The 24,084-nt window shown below is 38.4% G+C and overlaps 1 protein-coding gene across 1 annotated transcript in view; it reads right to left on the bottom strand.

Moving 5' to 3' along the window:
• The window catches only part of LOC117288948 (GDP-mannose 4,6 dehydratase-like), a 51,521-nt gene that overhangs the window by 14,084 nt on the left and 13,353 nt on the right, over positions 1-24,084 (bottom strand). The window contains exons 2-4 of the mRNA XM_033769825.1: positions 7,904-7,948; positions 7,418-7,505; positions 4,918-5,027 (exon numbers count right to left, since the gene is read on the bottom strand). Coding sequence (XP_033625716.1) covers positions 4,918-5,027; positions 7,418-7,505; positions 7,904-7,948 — 243 coding nt within the window. The remainder of the gene's footprint in view (positions 1-4,917; positions 5,028-7,417; positions 7,506-7,903; positions 7,949-24,084) is intronic.

Genomic DNA, 24,084 nt, shown 5'->3' on the forward strand with positions numbered 1-24,084 from the left:
GCATTATGGTTGACTACGCAGCCAGGGGTCGATTTCACAAAGAGTTAGGACTCGTCTTATCTCGAGTTAGGACGAGTAACTCGTCCTAACTTAGGATTAATCTTAAGGTCTGCATGCTACAGTGCAGGGTTAGGACTCGTCCTAAGTCATAAGATTAGTCTTAAGTTAGGACGAGTTTTGTGAAATCGATGGTTGGTCTCCCCTCTGCTAAACGCAGTGTTATTCTTGAGTTGGTGAATCATTCATTGTTTGTTAGTATCATATTTTGAAGGGGATAGATTGGTCCCAAAATGACTTGTTATTAAGTTGACTGTGGAGAGCATTCAGAATCGTAAAATCTGTCCACAACTTTTTCAGGTATCTTTTCATGTACATGTACACCATTCTGGACTACAGCCTTAAAACAAATATTTTGAAACCAACAAAATTTGATATACAACACTATGTATAGTTATACAATAAAAAAAATGTTGATGTTAAAACAAAACATCTTTTTCCCGCTAGATTGCTTTTTCTAAAATGACCTCAGGAAAATTATGTTAAACAGTTTAACCAGTATGTAAATTGCCTCGCAAAATACGGTTTTAAAAAAAAAAATGCATTCTTGAAACATCATATTTTAGCCCTGGAATTTCATCTTTAAAAGGACAAGGCCATTTTCATTCGGCAAAGGAAACTTCTGTTGAAGTAATATTCAAAATTATAAATGCAAAACTTTTGAAGGAGCACCAAGGCCAGAAACAGGGGCAACAGACACAGAAAGACAGCGACCCTCTGCGCCTCAATCAAATTTGTTTTGTGCTTTGTCAATATACATATAAGGGTAGACATCTCCTTCCGCTCCTTTTCAATACAGTTTGGAATAAAAATGCAATACAATACAATACAGTACATTGACCAGGCCTGGATTTACACGGAAGCCCTGGAGGCCTCTTTTGCCCCTGGTCTTGGCCTTGGTGCCCCTGTGGAGTTTCCTATCTACATCAAGATTTTCCAAAAGTGGCCATTGCAGAAGAAAAATGGCCTCGTCTTCTTAAAGATGAAATTACAGGCCTGTATTACCACGTTTACCATCAATTTATTAATTTGAATACACTGAAAATACTTTGAGTCTTAACTTAGCATCAGTAAAACCAACATTAACAGACAGGTGTTAGGCTTTCCCTCAAGCCAACCCTAACTACCTAACAGACAAGTGTTAAGTTTTCCCTCAAGCCAACCCACTACTACCTTATTGCTCTTTCTCTCTCAGCCAGCCAAGTACACAAGTATTAGACTGCATTTTAGCACTAGCGCCCTCTATTGACAATACTATCCAAGAAGATATTATTTTGTAACAACAGAGGGCGCTGTTCAATGATTGAAGCAAATCCAAGAATGTTGTTCAAGAAGTAATTATAACATTTATTTGATTGTTTGGTTACCAAGTTGATATCTTTTATAACTGTTTGCTCCACGTTATTATGCCCAAAAGTGTTTGATCAGTGATATTATTAAAAGTGGGCCACAACCTGTCAAAAACGACTCATGTGAACCATGGAGCATTGTGTGAACTCAAAACAAAACTTGTTTTTAATACGCTTTTAGTCTTTGAAGGTGCTAAATCTGTTATACCCCCCCCCCCCTGGCAATAAGAAAAACTAACTTAGGAAGGGGGGTGCTGAAGGACCTAACAAATTGCAGGGCTGCTGTAGACCTTACACATGACACCATTAGAGCCATTTATTAAAAGAGTTGCGATAATTTGCGATTAGACTCAATTTTATGTCCAATCGTCGCAAGGTCACACACCGACCACTCTGCCCACTTTGGTTGTGCTTTCAGCAACCATGTAACGAAAGGAAACTGGCCCCTCTACGATGGCCAGAGCTGTGGTTTGAGAGAGTTGCCACATATGCAGGCGCCGATTTAAAGCCTGAACCCACCTTCCTCATGTCATCACCCTTCTTGATTTTCGAACCGGGTAGATATTTTGTGACCTCCGAGATGGGTGGGTCCAGGCTTCAAAATGACGCTTGCATTATGTGGCGACTCTCTCAATACACAGCTCATAGACACCCTTTTGAGTAGGGCGCCCTCGTCTAGAGGTCAAAAGAAACTTGCTTATTGGCCCAAACTGATGTGCACAGGCTGAATATTTAGTTTCGTCGTCAATTTGCAGCGTGTATGCGTATTGTTTGATCATTGTTCGACAACATCATGAGCTGAGTACAAGGTCTAATGCTATCCCAGGAATAACATTCAATCCTGACATCTGGTCATTTCATGTTACTCAAGGTCAACCTTTGTTTTTAATGTACGGGTCATACATCGGTTATTACTCCAAATATTAATGACCATAAAATACTTACTTGTTGAGAAGAACTGCAGCTGTTGATGGTATAAACGATTTTTCAGAAAGGATTCTCTTTAAAGGTAGTGGGCGCCTTTTGCACAATGTTGTGTGCTTTCAGATGCCTGAGTCAGGCTTCAAGCCGGAAGACTTACAATAATTTTGGTAAGATACAGAAAAAGGTTACTTTAGAGGGTGCCATCTCGCACAATGTTTTCTACTTACACAGCTCTCCATTGCTTATTACCGAAGTAAGTTTTTTGTGCTAACAATTTGTGTGAGTAATTACCAGTAGTGTGCATTGCCTTTAAAGTAATATGGTTTTGGATTTATTTTTTATAAAAACAGGTGTGTTGTCGTCAATAACCAGTAGGGAGTACCAACAATAAGGCTACTTGCTTGTTGTTTGTGTAAACTTTGTTGTGATTAAAATACATTATGAGCAAACAAAAACTGTATGTACCGCTTTGTCGCAATTAACACAGAATGTTATCGCAGAGCGAAACATAAACAAGAACCTACGTATATTATACGTCATACCCACAAGAGCTTTGTAAGATGCCAAGTCAATACTATTTGCCATCCATGCCATGCAAAATACCTAGAATTCCGACGCCTTATTATGTCAGAATTTTGAAATTTTCAAATGTTTTGTTTTGTGAAACAGGTGTGGCTGTTTAATGTGTATTCTTGCTTTGAGGTTTAGAGATTTTTCAGCCTGTACTCATAAATATTTGAAAGTACACTCATGAATATTTAAAGTGTAGTATGAATAGTATTAACTGACCCTTTCCATCCAGTAGAAGTTGATTTGAATGAATTGTAAGTCTTAGGCGATTGTAATGAAGTCAGAAAAGACAGTATCGCCCGAGAGTTGCTTTTAAGAAATTTGAAAGAGAACATGTACATTCTATCGAGAGATGATCTTTCATTGATTTTTTAATATTGTTTTTCAATTCCCTGGCAAAACTTTGTAATCTCAGTAGATGCATGAAAATGGACCAATAATCCTGGTCACAACTGGTTGCGGCCCAACATCAATGTTAACTCTTATTGTGTGGTCTTCTATTATTATTCTAACTATTGGCCAAGCATTTTGGCCAGGACTGTAGATCAGATTGTACGAAGTCGATGAACAAATTCGACCTACCGATGACCGAGTGCCATGCAGTTTATTGACTTGTAAATAAAACACACTCCATTCCGACTCGCAAGAACAGACGAAAATAACCCGCTCCAATTGAAACTTGGTTCCTGATTAATTAAAGAAATATCGAACATCCCACGTAGGCCCATTGTTACCGCCAGCCATTAAATTAACGAGCTGCCTCACTAACTCAGCAGGCTAATTAGCGCCACTTTATCCGTTCCCTGTCAATTGTTCTGTCCGACAATTACACCATGTATTGTTGGAAACACGTAATGTACTTCCTTTCCCACCTCCAGCACTACATGTCGTCCGGATGCGTTTAATTAATACAAACTATCGTTGCATCATTCAAAGAAATAAAAGGAGCGTTATAAACCAGCATTCTCCTTTAAAGGCAGTGGACACTATTGGTAATTACTCAAAATAATTATTAGCATAAAACCTTACTTGGTGACGAGTAATGGGGAGAGGTTGATAGAATAAAACATTGTGAGAAACAGCTCCCTCTGAAGTGACATAGTTTTCGAGAAAGAAGTAATTTTCCACGAATTTGATTTTGAGACCTCAGATTAAGAATTTGAGGTCTCGGAATCAAGCATCTAAAAGCACACAACTTTGTGTGACAAGGGTGTTTTTTTCTTTCGCTATTATATTGCAACTTGGTCGACCAATTGAGTTCAATATTTCACAGGTTTGTTATTTTATGCATATGTTGAAATAAACCAAGTCAGAAGACTGGTCTTCGACAATAACCAATAATGTCCAGTGTCTTTAAAGGCACTGGACACCTTTGGTATATTGTCAAAGATCAGTACTCTCACTGCATCCCACCATTATGTACAAAATAACACAATCTGTAAAAATTGCACTCAATTGGTCATCGAAGTTGCAAGAGAATAATGAAAGCAAAAACACCCTTGTTGCACAAATGTGTGTACTTTCAGATGCATAATAAGAGGCTTCTGGCCTGAAGTCATGTTATAGTTCAGGGAGAACTATTATACATGTACTTCAGAGGGAGCCGTTTCTCACAATTTTGTTTATACAGCTCTCCTTTGCTGATTACCAACTTTGAAGTAAGTTTTATTCTCATGGGCAAGCTAGTGGTTGCTAACGACCGAAAGCTTCACTTCGAAAAATCGTGCAACATTCTTTGTTTTTTACTGCCCAGAGAAGCTTGTCATTTGATTTCTTTATCATGCGTCATGTGTCTTACTTTTGCTGTTGATATTTTAAAACATTGTTAGAAATGACACCCTTTCAATAAATGCAGTTTTTTAGAGAAAGAGGAAACTTTCTCAACAACAAATTTGAATCTGACAAAGGCTTCAGGCATGAAGCCTTTCTCAAACATCTGAAAGCACACAATCCTATGCAACAAGGGGTGTTTTTTCTTTAATTACTTCTTGCAACTTTCTTGCTGATCCGACCTTACCTTAACGTGACTCATGGCTCCCAGGTTGTAGATTTCGGTCGGCCTGACCTGGCTGATGATCTTCACTAAAGAAGTACTGTCGATCAGGTCTCCATAGTGTAGTATCATGTCTGATGAGAGTTAAAGTAACAGAAAGATGTTTTAGGTAAAAGAAAGTGTAAGTTTCATGAGAATTTCACTCTGACGCTGTCTCCACTGATCACAAAATGAGAGGTGGTAAGTGTGCACTAGCCACAATCGTGGGCACACATTTTCTTTCCCCCACTTTATGAACAACAGTTTTGAAACTTCTGAAGTAGCTGTTATCTCAATGTTATCTTAATGTCTACATGTATAACTAACAATCGCTGCGTCAATGATGAACAAAAAGTGCTTGAACCCGCTTTAGATGTTATGATCGGTAATGAGTTACTCAATATAAATGTTGGTTGTTCGTTTGATTATTGAATGGGGGAAAGCATTCTCAATGTTGTGTACTTTCATACCAGTGGCTTTAAGAGCTTGGGACGCTACAGGGACAGTACACTTAAACATAAACTTGCGCCATTGAGGAGAACCTTTGCACAACTCTACTTACTACACGCATGTACAAGAAGGTTTGAACCACGGAATACAGCCCGAGATTGAGAGTGTTTTCAACTGAGGGCCCACGAAAAAACATCACAACTCTTCTATAAGACCGGATCCTAATTGACGGCTACAGCTACAGCTACGGCTGTTGCCAAAGGTGTTGCTAAGGACGTCCTATAATTCAATGCACGATGACGCGGAAATCTAGCAGCCAATTAGGACACGGCCTTAGGTCCAAACAAGGAATCAAACTGGGAAAACAGTGGTGAGATGTTGGCTTTTAACCAGTTACATGTAGAGCACTATAAGTCACCCATGCCATCGCGCCAATTGTCTGAAAAGCAGAAATGGTCAGGATACTAGTCACAAATCGACATGGGACATGGTAGTTTTGGTTGATAACCTTATTCTGCTATCGTAATTATATTATGCTTAGCTACTTTTTTTCTGCTTAAAGCAGCTCTATGAAACTGGGCCCTGGTCTGAATGATCAACACCTGTATGACTCCTGTACATGTATCACTGATAAATGTAACTCTATCTCCAAGGTTGTGCTATGGGAAAGAGACACCATGAGGCTGGACTCTGTAGACTGTATCGGACAGCTGCAAAACATCTGCTTAATTTGACCTTTCAATAGCAGACGATGAGGCGCTTATTAGCAGGCAGCAGATATAACAGGGCCCAATTTCGTGTAGCCGCTTAAGCAGACAGTAGTGTTTAATGAATTCCTGCTAAGCAGAGACAAGCAGGATACTGGTTGTGAACAGTACATTCAACATGGCAATTGGGCTGGTAACCGTTCTTTACTGGTAAGCAAAATTAAAAAGCCTGGGAAAACTTCAAAACCTATTCCCACATAAGGTAAGCACACATTCTCAAGAATATGAATCTGCTGCCCTCTAGTGTCTCAAAACTGTCCAGTTATTTTGTGAATGTTTTGACATGCACATATCATAATGGGTTTTGTTTCATCAGTACCTTGCCTAGTAGTACATTGTACATGTATCTAGTTCACACATCAATGATGGTTGACGTAAGAGAGACACAACAGTCGGAGCTTGGTGTACCTAGAGTTCAAAGTCCGAGGGTTGGTACTAACCAAGCTCAGACCTCATCACCGAGCATGCTGAGGGGTAGACTGAAACTAAAACCTCTCTATTGAGATCAAGTCCAAGATGAAGAAACGTACTGAGGCTTCCCCCATGACCGAGACCAAGAGAGAGACCTCATAGTCAGAGCTTGGTGGACACAGAGTTCAATGTCCGAGGGTTGGTGCTAACCAAACTTGAGACCTCATCGCTGATCATGCTGAGCTGAGGGGTAGACTGAAACTAACACCTCTCTATTGAGATCAAGTCCAAGACTGAGACAGATGCCTCGGACACAGTCCTCTACAGTACAAAATGATCAAAGCCAAACTTTATTTATTTTCAAGGGATTTTAACGCTGGGCCCCATTAACGCTGGCCCCCATACAATGGCTTCGCTAAGCATTCACTACTGGTGTCACATAGCCACTATGAATAAGTTCGAGTAACAACAGTTTTAAAACTACAGGTCGATTATTTTTACTCAAACACAGGCTGGTTAACCATGGGTTGACTACTGTGTTGGACCATTTGGAACCACCCTCATGACTATGGTTTCTTCCGACGTGGTCTTAATAGCCTGTTCCATGCCAACACGTTTAAAGTGCTGAAGGGAACCAGCGACACTATAGCGAAAAGGCGGCAGGCATGTTGGAAGTGTTGAAAACCGTGGTACCGAGGGTTGACTAGGGTTCCAATAGAGTCGTTCGAGTGAGTAAGTCACTGCACATGCCAGTGGTCAATCATGGGTCGACTAAATGTGGGCACTCAAACTTGCTCTATGTGGTATTAGGAAAAAAGTGTGACCATGCCACGCCACCCTTCACCCTCGCACATTACCTTTCTCCTGATGCGTCTTAGTGTCCCCATAGAGATGGGAAATACGCCCCGTGTTGAAAGAGCTTGATCGCCGGATGATGCCATGCACCTTCGTAAAAAGAACAAACAATGTTTAAATGACTGGTTGGTAAGACACTGCTCTAGATTTGGAAAGGTTTTGGGTGCGAATCCCACCCAAGTAATATGCCTATGATTTTTTTTTTCAACAGCTAACCATTCAGCGGATGTGTGTTTTGTGTACAGATAAGCGCAAATGTCACAAAAAATCTTCAACAGAAAACCATAATATGGAATGTTCCAGACCGCACAGTAGGACTTTTCAAACCAAGATTAGCACCAAGCTGAAAAATTCCAAAGACCTTGTTTAAATGCCAGAATCCAGAATGCCCCACCCTTTTGAAAAAAAAACTATGTATGGAAGAACCCTGCAGCTCACAAAGAAATTTGACTGATCAAAAAAAAAAAATAAAAAATAATCTCACTCACCTTGTATCCCTTGGACAGGAGAAGCTCAGCCAAGTATGACCCATCCTGAAAGAAAAACATCAAAGAAATGTAGGGTTAAAAACAAAATTTTGCCAAATCAAAATTAAACAATTGCAAACTGTCTATTGGCTTGAATTTTATACTGGACCACCGACCTGGGGCTGGTAGTTTTAAGGTTGGGCCGGTAAACTCATGACCGGACAAATCCAGCTGTCTTGCGTTTTTCAAATGAATAATGCATACCCAGTGTTGTAGCCACGGTGGGCGGTGCTGGGGGGGGGGGGGGGCCTGCCCAGGACTCTCAATTTTTGCCCAGCACTATGAGAGAAATACATTATGCTGCCCAGCACAGATTTCAAATATTGTCCACTTTGCATTGATCTTAGATACAGCTAATGATGAGGAGAATTAAATGTCACTGAGAAAAAAACACACAGTCAAAAGGCTATTCAACTTAATGCATGGCCCCATAACACGAACAGTTTGGGAACATGGGCCCACTTCAGCAATTATGTCCCCATAGTTAAACATGAATAATTTTGTTGATCCCCTTTTGATTTATTGCCCACCACTAAAATCGGTCTACAGCTACAACCCTGATGCATACATGTGTACCTCGAGTTGAAACCAACGGTTCTTTTCAGAACCACCCCAACTCATTAGAGATAGTCATTACATGGTGTCTCACCGCAAACCTTTCTATATCATCTGTACCTCACTGTGTAAAATTAATATCTTGAACAAAAACAAATTATGTTCAAATGTTGAATGTCACCTTTCAATTCTATTGAGTAATGATACAAAATACTAGAGACAACTCTTTAAGGAACACGTTGCCTTGGATCGGACGAGTTGGTCTCTAAAAAGCGTTTGTAACCGTTTTTTTTATAAAATGCATGGTTGGAAAGATGTTTTAAAAGTGGAATACAATGATCCACACAAATTTGCCTTGAAATTGCGTGTTTTTTCCTTTTACTGTGCGAACTACATGTAACACGGTCAGCCATTTATGGGAGTCAATGGTTGACCGTGTTAGTCGACGAGGTCAAAGGCAAACCGTGCAATTTTGAGGCATGTTTGTGTGGATTCTACTTTTAAAACATCTTTCTAATCATGCATTTTACAACAAAAAAGTTACAAATGCTTTTCAAAGACCAACTCGACAGATCCAAGGCAACATGTTTCTATAGCAAATCATCTCTTATATTAGTGCTTGATAAAATTTTTAAAAGTTTAGTGCACGAAAATTTACGTTGAACTGCGTCAGGAAGTTTTTCTCAGTGTGATTCTGGCCGTGTTAGCGAACAATGCCTCCCTCAGTACAACTTGGAGTATGCACACGCACTACGCAAAAATACCTTGCTGACTCGTGATTAAACCACTGTGACTCAAAAGCCTACTAAATCCAATCATCAACTGGGAAACAAATCCTAAACAAATAAATCTAAAATGATAACATTATAGAGTGGGGGTGGGAAAGGAGACAGTTTAAACTGTCAGGAGACCCAAGCACTTTAGCTGGGATTACAGTGCAGACATGCAAACTTTGAATTGAAAAAAAAAAGAGGAAATGGCCGATCACATTTGTATTTCAGTTTTCTTCGACAGTGATTTGAAAAGGAGAGGAAATCAGCCGATCATATGTACACTTCCCCGTGTGCATTGTGAACATGGCTGTATGTTCATGTACAAAATGTATGTGCACGCTCATTACAGGCAATTACCACCGGAGTTGATCAAAAGAAACAACCAAGTTACAAGACAGCAAGACTACTTATTGCCTATTGCCTCCAGGCCATAAAACAGGCCAGCACTTCCTTCCTGGTTGCCTTTCTGGTCTTCAAAAAACTCTCAAGAATCCCCTACCAGGAGTCCCTTATGATTCAATATTGACACATTGGTCCTTCCAGCTATGCACTTGCAACGTCCCACCGGACGCATTAAGCTGTCACATCAAAAAGAGTATATGAACTCATAAAGCACCAACGTTAAGTCCACCCTATCTGCCATGACGGCGGTTGTAAGCTACTCCTTACTGAGTGACGTGGAATGCTACACCATCATCCATCATGCACAGATTACATGTAGCACGGAAATATTTCCTCTGAGTTTGGCTCGTGACCAACTGTTATGATTTATGTAGTGCGCAACCAATGTGTAGTTTTGAGGGATAAGATTTCATCCTTGGACAGTAGGAACATTTTATTGAGTAGAAGGACTGACCATGACGGTCTTAATTAATGTAGTATTACCAGGGGTCGATTTCACAAAGAGTTAGGACTAGTCCTAAGAGATATACAAAACGTGTGGCTAGTCCTAAGTTAGGACAAGTAACTTATCCTAACTCGAGATAAGACTAGTCTTAACTCTTTGTGAAATCCACCCCAGGTCATTTAATCAAGACTGTGCACTGCTTCAAAAAATACTTCTACTTAAAAAAAACCTACTTAATAAAAAATAACCAGTATCGTCTAAAATGACACCACCTGTACACGCGCACCATGATTATCCGTTCCAATTTGTCTAGTCTTGTAGTTTCCTAAATATCTTCTGTTAATTTTCCGTTTTTCACAAGTGTCAATATGTATTTATGGCTGCATAGCAAACAATTTTTTTAAAACAGTTTAATTACATTGTACAAACAAACATTGTTTTTTAGCTATTTTTTGCTGTATGCATTATACCTTTCACTGTACTTTTATTTCATCAATCAATATTGTTCTTGTTATAAAGTAAAACCAATTAATTTATATTATAAAGGGTCCAGGCTTTGTACAAGCCTAGGCTTTTTCCTGGTGCCCTCCTCTAATCACCCTTTGTTCCTTTTTCTTGTATGTTTTATGAGTATTTATTGTGATATTTGGTAATAAAAATTTAAAAAAAAAACAAGTTTTCCGATTCTTTCAAGGGCAAACCAAATCGGAAATCAGACTAAAGAAGGCAGAGTAACTTCACAAGGACAGCCACTCTTGAGGGCTAAACTTCACTTGATTTGGGTTGTCGACCTAATTTAACTGGTACCAGGGGCACGCTACCATGTACTCCGGGGCTGAAACAGGGTTTTAACACCCTTCTCAGTCCCTATGGATTACACGCATCCAGGCCTGCACGCATCCACTAGGAGGTAGGAGCCTGGATGGACAAGCATGGAATGCAATACTTTCCCAATTTTTTTACTCATCAATTATGTTCAAGTGCGTTGGTCAAGGGCACATGTGTAAATGACCGGGATTCGAACCCACACGCTGCTGCTGCTGACAACATCAGAGCTTGGGATCGGTGAACCAGACCCCTCGGCCATGACACACCACAAGCTCAAGAACTAAAATGAACAGTATCAAAATCGTTAACTTCTTCTCCAGGTTGTGAATTCATAGTTCAACGTATTAATTTAATGCTTACAAAGATATTCACAAAATTTGATGGGGACTTAGGTGAAATTGGTGCGTGATCTCCAAGAAATAAAGGAATTCCAAATTTGTTTGTGTTTTCAATTCAAGATGAGAACAAAGATCTAGGCCCAATTTCATGGATCGCTTACTGCCGAGTTGTGCGCATATGATCACCAGTCATGGCTAACTGTGCAAGCGTCAAATTTCTTTACTTAGCTGTGTAAGTGCAGAATAACAAGCAAATTTCCCTTTTAACCCGTGATAGACGCTTGACAGAATCGCAGAATTCCCTGCTTCCGTCAGGGCCGATTCATTGCTTTTGGTAAGCGGAGCCATGAAACTGGGCCTTGTTTTAACTTGTGCGTAATCCTCTAAGCCCCGCCCCCCCTTTATAAAGCGATTGCACAACATCAGTTAACAGTATTGTCCAAAGGCCCACACGTCCAAAGGCATCACAACTTTATATAAAATTATAAAATAACAAACCTGTGAAAATTTAGGCTCAATCGGTCATCGGAGTCGGGAGACAACAACGGGAAACCCACCCTTGTTTCCACACTTGTTTCGCTGTGTCATGACATGTGTTTTAATGTTTTTCTCAAAAGTAAAACCTTTCATGAAATAATATTTCAAGGGAATGGGAGACTTTCTGGGACGATAGAGGGCAGCAGACTTACCGGGTAAATCCATTGTTCTCAGAATTATGCGCATGTTCAGAACTACGTAAACAATGGAAATTTACCCGGTATGTCTGCTGCCGCCTAGCGTTGGAAAGTCTCCTATTGTCTTTCACCATTACCTTCTATAAACCCTGTAAGTAAGTAAATCTGTGAACTTTTAATTTTTGTTCTGTTCAGAAAGTGTCCAACGGCTTTAAGTTAAAGGGGGTACTTACACTTACATTGTACACATGATGTAAATGCTTAAAAGTACATTATAAATGTACTGTGTGAATGTATTCTTTGTAATGGGTTACATGCACCCTAAAATTACTTCCATCCTTTTCATTATCTTCCCCAATCAATCTGAACAGACAAAATCACATCTTAGACCCAGGTTTTTCTTTTTCAAAGCACGTTTGAACTTTAAGTCTTTGAATTTTTTAATCACCCAAAAGTACTAATTATGCAAATTATGCACATATCCCTAGACGCACAGTGGAGAGAATCGCGAGGCCCTTTTTTATATTCCTCTGTTATTTATAGCACAGCGCATCAAGATCTGTATATAGGATTTGAGGCATTGCACTGGCAAGATCTGTATACATGGGAAATAAATGAACCCTCTCACGTGTAGTGCCTTCCAAACAGTGATAGGCAATTGACAATGTCAACTCCATGCATTTTTTACACTAAAATGAGAAAATTTCTAAATGTCAAAGGTTCGTGACACGCATAGAGTGTGTGTACTCATGTGTTGTCCCATCATAGACGTTTCGGGAGGCTAGGACAATAATACCTGTTACCTGCATAGTCTTACAGCAGGTTCGGTTAAATTTGGAGGGAAACCCTGCTTAGTCTGCAAAATTTAATTATTTTTTATTTTCTTGCAGCAGGCACAAGCACCTCTTTGTTTTGAGTTTTAGTTTTTCTTGAATCGCTTCCCTCATCAAAAATCTATAAATCGGATGGAATTGTTGAAAAAATAATATTGATATATTGCAGTAATTTAAGTTGCGTTTATTTGATATCATTTCTTTTACACACAAATGTACATACATTATAATATATGATTTTATATTTTGCTGTAGCCAGTTAGTACCATGGTAACGAGCTAGTACCATGTGACATGTGATGTACACAGCTGTATACACATGTATGTATGTGACACTTTGTTTTATGTTAATTCTTTTTTAATTATTAAATATTGTTTTTTTATGTTATTAATTTTATTATAATTATCAAATAAGCTCTCGAGAGGGTCATGGGTACTGTCCCAAAATTCTCTCAGTGAAAAGACTAAAGCCTCACACAAAATTTAGGGGAGAAAAAACATTAAAACTCTCTCTCTCAAAAATGTCTTTAATACATGTATAATATGACGACGGTCAAATATCCTGCACGTCACTTTCTAAGAAGAACCTGTAGATGACAGTTTTCCTTTCCTGTCATCAGTCCACAAGGTTACCACTTCAATTAAGGTGCGAGGTACCGGGGACGACTGAAGATGAGCCAAGGACGGGTCATGTGACTTAAATGTCAAGGTGCGCTGTGTAGGGTCGATGACAAATCGGGTCCGCATCTTTGAGAATATGTTTTTCTATTGTTGCAATTTTGTTTTTAAGACGTTGCTCTAAGTGTTAAAACCTGTTGCTAAGGGAGATGAGAGAAACTGTGTCATTTTTTTAAAGGATGGTTTTATTCTCTTGTTAAACTTGTACACATGTATGTTTTGTTGAATTCCAATATCTCCAAGGCCTATACATTTCGTACTTGAGAGGACAGAATTTTGCAAAAGGCACTTCCGTTGGAAAATCTTATACATTTGTAGTGTATGGGACCATTTTGAAGGGGCACCAAGAGCAAGACCCGGGGCAACAGAGCAAGACCCGGGGCAACAGAGGTCATGGCCTCCGTAGTCTACATGTATATTATATGTAATTTGTGTTGTTGAAACATCTTTCAGTGTCCCTGAAAATGAAAAGTATTTTTGCAACGTCTTAAATATTTCAATGACATACGAGAATTAAGACAAGAACAAAAATGAAGAGTGTTGTTGTCATAATCAACATCCTTATAATCAGTGTATGTACACATGTACATATACAATGTAAGTGATACAAATTTTTCCAAAAGTGTTAAAGATTTAAAAGGAGATACAGAAATTACAGCAACAACAAAACATTCTTAAAATAACTGTTCCAATATGCGAAAAGTATTTTTGCAAGGTCTTAAAAATATCTCAAATGAGATTTATATTGAAATTACAACAACAACGAAACTAGAAAGCGTTTTTGTTAAAATTCTTGCATCCCAGTATGCGAGAAACACATTGCTTATTACATCCGTCACAGATCACACGGTGTTTGTTTGAAAGAGAAAACCGCAAATCTGAAGTTCCGCTGCTAAAACCGCATGATTCGAAGAAACGAAGATCTCAGGAATGTTGCCAGACTGTAAATACATTCATACATTGTTTAAAGAGGAAGTTGGCTACAAGAAAAATCTAATTAAAATTTGTTTGATGAGAATATGATTGAGAGTATGTTTGTAAACCTTGAAGAGTGTTTGGTTTCAAGACAACAAAAATACCCAACTCGCCCCAAATTATGCACTTTGAGCAGCCATTTAAAGCCATTGGACACTTTCGGTACACAGTGTTGTTCAACGGCCAACACTTCGTGTATCACAACTAATTTATGTAAAATAACGACCCTGTGACAATTAGGCTCAATTGGGAGAAAATAACAGGAAAACCCACCCGTGTTTCCGCACGTTTCGCCGTGTCATGACATGTGTTTAAAATAAATTCGTAATTCTCGATATCGTGAACTGATAATTGTTTTAACAAACAAAAAGTAAAGCATTTCATGGAATAATAATATTGCAAGAGAAGTCTTTCACCATTACCTTCTGTAAACCCTGTAAGTTTTGTAAATCTGTGAACTTTTATTTTTGTGTATAATGGCTTTAAAAACATTCTATAAAAGTAAGTTTAATGATGGCGTTCAATACGTTATTGTCACCCACAGCGACTGCTGTGGTGCCCTGTGTTTTTGCTGTGGTGCCCTTTGCATAGTTCCATTACAAATTAAAAATTTGTCTCGTACAATAGTGCATCTCAGAGGAAACTACATGTAGCTCTGCCCCTTCGATCATGTCGAAAAATTCAATAACAAAAATCGAGGCATGTGCCAATTATTGGATATTTTTGGAAAGGCCTTTATTTTTGGAAAGGCCTTCGACTTAAAGACAATTTCATTTAATTTAATATACTTTATATTTTGTTGTCATTTGTAATAATAATGTGTAATTCAGCTTTATGGCTGCCTAAAACCCCAATAAACCACTACATCCTTAAACACAAATTCTGTCCATACAATCGACTCCCGCTGATTACAAGCTCGCATATATTACAATTTCTTTGAGCGGGTTAAATTCTTACGCTCAAACATGGCCTTTAATATCTCTTCAATACTAACCGCAACATCTGGCACCAACATCCCCAAACCCAAACTACATACAATCACTCCTCTGTCCTATTAAGGAATTTTGAACTTCAAGCAATACAAAAAACAAAAATAATACCCTGATTATATCACAGCCCAGTCATCATCCCCTCAAAACCACAGGATGCAGAGACCCCGCCCATATGCTACCCCAAAACCACAAAATTCCTCTCTGCCAACGTCACCTAGGTGTCCGCTGGCTCCACGCTTGCAGCATTGTCCGAGAGTGTTAATGCCTTTGAGTTATGATTCATCTTTCATTGTTAATTACATTTGTACATTAAGCTTTGAGGGGAGTGGGGGATTCGATGACACTGATGATACCACGCTGGAAATCCTACCAATCGTTATCTGAGTTTATGGTGTTTTTTATCTTTATTAACCTGGGAAGGTGTGTCATCATGTCTGAAACAACCGATGACCTCCATCAGTTCGTTGTCCTGATTTTGGTGCCCCTTCAAAAATCTCGCTAAAGAAATCTTCATTTTTACTCAAAGTTCACATATAATAATAAAAGTGGTTTTTAGAATTTTCAGATAGTAGGGTGGAAAATTTGACAATGTTCTTGTATCCCTTATTTGTTTTTATTCTGAATCTGATACAAAATCCAAATGACAAGAATTAATGTGAACAGTTACTATGTAATATGTGTAACACAAACATTGACTGAAGTATGTTTGTGCATTGTCACAGATGTTTGAATCACTTTGTGAATGCTGGCTTTCGATATTCAAGTTATGAATGGAAACAAGATTGTCCAAAAAAGTACATAATTTATTTTGTTAAAATCTTGAATGGAATTTGAGCATGACTACACATACGGTGTAGTTCCTCATATTCAAATGTTTCGGGTGAAAGATTATCCAAACCATCAAAAACCTCAAAAGAAATCTGTTCTCATAAATAGCTTTTTAAAAAAAGTTCACAGATTTACAAATAACTTACAGGGTTTACAGAAGGTAATGGTGAAAGACTTCTCTTGAAATATTATTCCATGAAATGCTTTTCTTTTCGAGAAAACATTAAAACAATATTATCAATTCTCGTTGTTGAGAATTACGGATTTATTTTCAACACATGTCATGACACGGCGAAACATGCGGAAACATGGGTGAGTTTTTCCCGTTATTTTCTCCCGACTGGATCCGATGACCGATTGAGCCTAAATTTTCACAGGTTTGTTATTTTTTATATCAGTTGTGATACACAAAGTGTGGATCTTTGGACAGTACTGTTTACCGAAAGTGTCCAATGGCTTTAAAATTGATAAAAAACAATGTTTTTTGGCGGTCAATATTTAGAATGGTTTACTTTTCAGATCGAAACACATACAAAGTCAGGCTTTGAACTTCGCTCTAGAAGTGGCACAGCAACTTCCATCTGGTATGGGGCACTCCACTCAATGAGGAAAATGTACAATTTTTCTGTGAAGTTTTGCCACCAAAGCAAAACCACAAGACACCATGGCAATTGCTGTGGGTGCCGTGTATTTACACTGAAATGGCTTTTTTTTATGGGCACCATTTAAAGTATCGGAGACATCTCTGAAAAAAACTTGTCTTAATTGAAAATTTGATCCCATCTGGGTCAAGTACAAGTACAAAGAATATAAATCATGGCTTCAAGATGACCCTCCACGTCACAATGAGACTCAATATGACTCATTGGGAAAACCTCAATAAACTGCAAAGATCTTGATGAGTCAACTGTACTCTCAATCGGTCTCTCGTTGCCACGCCCCCCAATCAAGGCGACGACAACGACAATGTGTGACCACAAGATAAAATTCAAGTTTGCTCAGGGTCAGAGCCAGGATGAGACGGGATGCTGCATGATGGAATGGTTCATTCAAGACATCTGAATGCCCAAGGTTTGAAATCTACGATTTCCAATTGGTCTAATGCAATCCTGGTATTCGGGACCTTGTCCAATGACCTATGACCTACAAAGTGAACAATTTACACAAACAATTCCAATCCCATGTACACGATGCAAAGGGTTCGACCCATGCTACATGTACATGTAGTGTATCATGACGTATCAGGCCAATGCGTGCAAGTTCAAAATTTATACCCCAATTTTTTTTTTTTTTTAAACATAACATTAAGAAGTAGGATTTGAAACTTTGCATGGTGGAAGTAAGATATAGAAAAGTTTGCGGTAACACCATGTAATAACAATCTCTAAATGAGTTGGGGTGGTTCTGAAAAGAACCGTTGGATTAACTCGACGTTTCGATCAGTATGCTCTGATCGTCTTCTGGAGATAACATTAAGAGAAAACCATTAAAAAAAATGCTCCAGACTGCACAGTTAGGGCTTTTGAAACCAAGATGAACACCAATGAAGAAAACATACCGAAGATCTTGTTTCCATTCAGCGTGCTATGACCAATAGGGGGCCTAATCAAAATATTTGGGTCCAGAATGCCCGATAAATTACAAAAATCCAGATGGGAGAACCTTGATATCTGTGCCTGCTTCAATACAACCACAAATAGTCAATACTTTCAACCTGTATTTTTTAGGGTGTCAGATCATAATATGTACAAATCCAAGTTAAGTGTGAACATTTCAATGTATCGACTGATGCCCTTTTGTACATTGCATCACGTACGTACATTGTACACATGAAGAGAAATGTGCACAGTCAAGGACATTTGTTGTCCTACCTCATTTCATTTTATCAAACCGTACATTTTCAAAGAACCTGAAAATTAACCATGCTGACATATTTTCGTTTTCCTTTCAGTACATGTGTTTACCATCCACAATGACAAGGTATACTTTGTATTAATTTAGAAGGAAAAAAAAAGCAATAAAAAGAGGGAGTTAACCAAATTTACTCATTCATGTGCACTGACAGATACTAAATCTCACTGATCATCACTACATGGACAAGAGAATATTGCCATCTGTATCGCAGCAACATGCCACCCAACCACACAGGATGACAGTACCGGCACATTGTACACATGCCACACTGTGTGCGTACGGTATTCCCGCTTGCTGAAAAACCTCTCTCTCTCTCTCTCTGAAGCAGACGCTGTGACGTAGCCTCCAATCATGACGTCACGGTACCATCTGAAATGGGCACGATATAACAAGGGCGTTGAACTCTGACTGAACTGATCGTTCTGATGCAGAAGCGTCGCCGAGACAACGACAGAACAGCTTTTTAATACCCGCAGAGAGAAGTGATGTGTAACAGCATTGGCATTGCGTAACTGAAAAATCCATCCAAATAAAAACCTCAATTGCTTTATTTGGATGTTTCTGTCGGCACAATTCACTCCTCTCGATGATTCATGTAATTTTCCTCGAACCAAAGAGTGACTGTGTCATCGTATTACGGCAACGAACTGAATTGTCGCCACCCGCCTTATTGGAAACAAATGATTGCTACAAATATACGATTCAATATTATTGGGGCGTGTTAATGTATGTTTTATGAATAATGATTTAACGCATGGATATTTGTTATTTTGCAAGTGAAATATAAAGTATTTAATTATTAATAAATTAATACAGTATGGTGGTGTACATGTAGGTGTACTATATCATGTAAATTTATCAGAAGTGAAAACAGTCAATCAGTGATATCTGTTCCCGTAAAAATTGAGCTACATGTAAGAGTCTGGAATTAAACTCATGAAGGGCAAAGTCCAATGGACAGAGTGCTATAATACATGTACACTGGACACTATTGGTAATTACTGAAAATATTTATTAGCATAAAATCTCACTTGGTAACGAGTAATGGGGAGAGGTTAATAGTATAAAACATTGGGAGAAACAGCTCCCTCTGAAATGACGTAGGAATCGAGAAAGAAGTAATTTTCCATGAATTTGATTTTGAGACCTCAGATTTAGAATTTGAGGTCTCGAAATCAAGCATCTGAAAGCAAACAACTTCATGTGACAAGGTGGATTTTTCTTTCATTATTATCTCTCAACTTTGACCACCAATTCAGCTCAAATATTCACTCTATGTTATGATTATGCATACTTTGAGATACACCAAGTGACAAGAATGGTCTTTGACAATTACATAATGTACCAGTGTCCTGGGGTGGATTTCACAAAGAGTTAGGACTAGTCTTATCTCGAGTTAGGACCAGTTACTCGTCCTAACTTAGGACTACCCATGCAATTTGTATATTTCCTAGGACCAGTCCTAAATCTTTGTGAAATCGACCCCTGGTTCTTTAACTTGTATTAGTAAAAGTAGAGAACATTTTGAAGGGGTAAGGGGGGAGGGGGGCTACTATATTGTAAGGATAACACCATGGCAACAGAGACGCAACCTTTTGCCCCAAGAAAATGTTAATCTCACATTAGGCCTATTAAAGTTGGACTATTTTGTTTTTATTTTGAGACGATTCTGTACCTACTTTAAATAAGTAGGCCTATAGATTTGAATATTTAAAATGTTTGTCAATCAAGGGAACCCTGCACGATAATAATAAATCACATTCGCAGTAGTATCTCCATGTTTTTTAAGGGGCAGATTAGTTATATAAATTTTTAACCTCGTTGCAGAGTCTGCACTAGGTATTTGAACTTTTTACTCACACGCCAAGGCGTGTAAAAAGTTTGAGTGCCGTCTTACAGACAACATCGAGTGTTCTACATAAACAAAGTCTGCCCTTTGAACAACATGGCGCGCACTACTCTAAAATTGTTCATTAAATTTTTAAACATGAAATACTTTAATATCTAATAAAATGACAAAGATGTGTCAACTGTACACTGAAACCTATTCAAAATAGCTTTTTAATGATCAAATTGATTAAGAATTGGTTGAAAGTATTTTTTTAATTTGTTTTTGATCATTATTAATAAAAAAAATAATGGACACCAACATTTTAAAATTACAAGTTGAAAAATAAAAATCAGAAAAAAATTAAATAAGAAATTTAGTACATTTTGAAATCAATACTGGACCGCTGGCCTAAAGCCTTTGATTTTAGCGTAGGGCAAGTCACCTCAGCAGAGGACAAAAGTTCAATTGAATAATGATACCTTGTGTATCTTTCACATTGAGATACCATCTCTTAGTGTTTGTTCAACTTCTTGTAAACCACATTCTAGTCCAGTAAAAACTTTGAGCAACCGGCCCTGCGGTCTTGTCCATTTTCTATCCAAATTTGAATACTCAATCTGTGCAGAATGGGCGCGAAGTACGTGTAAGGTCACGAAAGGTTTTGACACTCACATTTCTTGCATTCCAAATTCGAGAAAGCTTTTTCAGACAATGTTTGATTCATTTGTTAAACTGACTAACGGCAAGGTATGTAATTTGACAAGCGTGACTGCGGTCTCTGCGGAGTATTGAGTCATGGTCCGAGCATTACGTCATCGCCCAACATTCCACGGGCATGATGGGAGCCTAACCACAAACTGCATGAATGGCACGTGTCAAAGAAAAGACAAGCAGTTTCGGACTTACCACGAACTATGGTAAATTATTAGTAATCGTTGAGAAATGAGAGCTCACTGACAATGACTAGAAAATTATCAAGTTTAAAATGGTGTGAAAGCCAAGAAAACATGGGGAGCCTGTGGGTTTTGACCTGCCTTTCACCCCCGTGGACCCTGGTTCGAATCCCACCACAGATCGGACCCATGTGGAATTGGTTTTACTGGTCCTACCTGATTGCATGTTGTTTTTTCCTCTGTTGGCGTTCCCTCACATCTAAAACTTAGCATTTCTAAGACTTGTGCTGTTGGATGTTAAGTTAATTTTTTTTTTCTTTCTTAAATGACACAGACTTTGGAGGACCCCTCCCCCACCACAATCAGCAGGATACTGCTCTTGAAGTAAAATTGTGTACAAAATTAATGTACATGATTCTTGACAAGACCTGAAACCTTTTTGTCATTATTTCCACTCAAACCCCACCTCTGAATTTGATCAGTTTTCCATAGCTCGATTGTCTGTTTACTGAAAAACAAAAACAAGACGTGAATGAAATTTACTCTTGCAAAGACAACTGGCGCACAATTCCATTAACAACTGATTGGCCTTCAAAGAATAAAACAAAAGAATCAAAAAGAAACTCAAAACATGCGTACACAATAAAAGGTGCGTGCCTTTGTTGAGTGTTTATGTACAAGTTGTTACAAACGGTAATGGTGTCCGTGTGCAACTACAGGTCGTGTGCATTGCATGTAAATGAATTATTACGAGGTCAAGTTGACGGCGAGCTGTTTAATACAGGCTTTTATAAATGATTAACAATTTTAACTATCGGTGCATTATAACTACGTCAGAGAATGTTTTTGCGAATAAATTGTTACACACTGTCAAGCCATGCTAGTAACGACGCGCCAGGAGTGCGTGAAATTAAATCGCAGTTTGATATTAATTAATAGTTTAACGGCACTTGTTATTATGAAAATACTAATTTTAATAATAATAAAACAATGGATTTCTCCTCGTGAAATTGAGATTTGATAAGATTTTTGCATCATTCAACTTTCCAAATATTGTGGAATTCTGTTAACATCCCTTTTAAAGGCTAGTATTTGGGGAGAAGATCGCAAGGCTTGTTTGTGTGGCTCAAAGGTTTTTATATCACAGGACCAGAGCCAAAATGAGTTGAAAAACTCAGAGAAGATCCATCTCATTTGTTTTAAGGGTAAGTATACTTTTAACCGATACTCTTAAAGGATTTGGGTGCTTTTTGTAAAAAAAAAAAAAACAATCAACCCCAATGTCAACATACATTAAACTTACACTGTTTGAAGATAATGATAGTAGAAAGCGTACATTAAAATATTACTAGCTGAGGTGCTGTAATTTTTGAGAAATGAGTAAAACAATGTCAAGAGAATACGTGTATAGAGATGAAATAATTTGTGTGACTTGTTTTACTCATTTCTCAAAAACTACAGCCCCTCAGCAAGTAATAATTTAAGAGAAGGTTTCACATATCATTATTTTCACACTGTGAGAGTTTAATGTAAATCTGTGGACATTGTGTTTTGTGTCCTACAAAAAGTACCCAGACCCTTAAAAACAGATCTTGAAAGATATTTTAAATAATAGTAACGAGGAATTTGCTCAGAAGATTCAGAAATCAGATTCATAGTTGGCTTCATAAATACCCCAGACAGTTTCTCTACTCCTATTGGTGGAGAGTGCATCACGTGGGGGTGTTTAAACGGTTGATCATGACCAGCTGGAGCTGTTTATAACTGGCTGGCTTCCGCATGTCGAGCGCTTAGTCTCTTATTCCCTTATCAAAACCACCTGGCTTGTTCAGTCCTAAGTTTACTGACCCAGCACTAAAATCACTGACCACAGGTGTGTGGTCCAGTTTTAATAGGGACTTTTCGTTTTCGACGACGGATGGTTCTGCGACGGTTGTTCACCTAAACGTTGTCGTTTTCAGCACAACGAAGAATCATCCAAAGTACTGTCGTAGAAATTGAGGGACGACCGTCCTCAAAGCCGACGCATGCGCAGATGACGCCAAATGTCATCTTACCCGTCGCAGAACCATCCGTCGTCGAAAACGAAAAGTCCCTAATATTAATCCCTGCTACATGTATTACACACTTCGTTAAATGCAACTATTTCTATTATCTACAATTTCTTCACGGTAAAGGGCACCATGATGAAATTGTAAATTTCTAAAAGAATTTTGAGGGCACCAAGGCAATGACCAGGGGGCATGGAGGCAAGTGTCTTCATTGCCTCAGTAAAGTTACAGGCCTGCATATTGGCACACATTGTTAATAAAAAAATATTGGTGTTAATAAAAAATATTGGTGTTAATAAAAAATATTGGTGTTAATAAAAAATATTGGTGTTAAATATGTTTTGAATAAAATAATGATGCACATTTTTTTTAGTTGAATGTTTTGGTTCTCAGACTGTATGAACAACAACAACAACAACAAACAACAACAACAACAAACAACAACAACAACATTACCAACAACAACAATCAACAAAACCTAGTCGAGATGCTGATTACCAGTTAAAGAACTGACTCCGCGGTTCTACAGTTAATACCGATCCTATAAGCTAAAGTAGTAGTCCCAGCCTATGTTATATGATACCATCCGCCCGGGTAATGGCTAAAAAAGCAGGACACTCTTTTCAGAACTGAGAAGTCTCCTGAATCCCCGAACATCTACTCCGCGGTAGTAGAATAAAGCAAGACAGTTCTCTAAGAACAAACTCTACCTGGCAAGTAGACACACACATGGTGTTACCGCAAACCAATAACAACAACAACAACAACACCACCACCACCACTGGACACACTTTCAGTGCAACATATTGTAGATGTACAATTCTATTCAGTTCAAAAATTAAAAACCTGTGGTCAATTAGTTCCCAGTTTATTATAAAATCTCTGGGGTCGATACGAGTGTAATTGCACTTTAGCCCGATGTGAAGGATGAAAGCACCGATGCTACACGTACGTGTATGTAAGGGAATCACATCAACACAAGCCTGCAGGGGTACGCAGCAAAACGGGTTTCTTGGAAACGCTGTGATGTGTCATACTGTACTGGAGAAGTCATGAATTATGCATTATTTATAATAAGCCTCATGAATTATGCATGAGGTTGTGCCCTCCAGACAAACTCTAGATTGTGATGG

This window comes from Asterias rubens, chromosome 4 (genome assembly GCF_902459465.1).
Source record: "Asterias rubens chromosome 4, eAstRub1.3, whole genome shotgun sequence".
In the NCBI taxonomy this organism is placed as follows: domain Eukaryota; kingdom Metazoa; phylum Echinodermata; class Asteroidea; order Forcipulatida; family Asteriidae; genus Asterias; species Asterias rubens.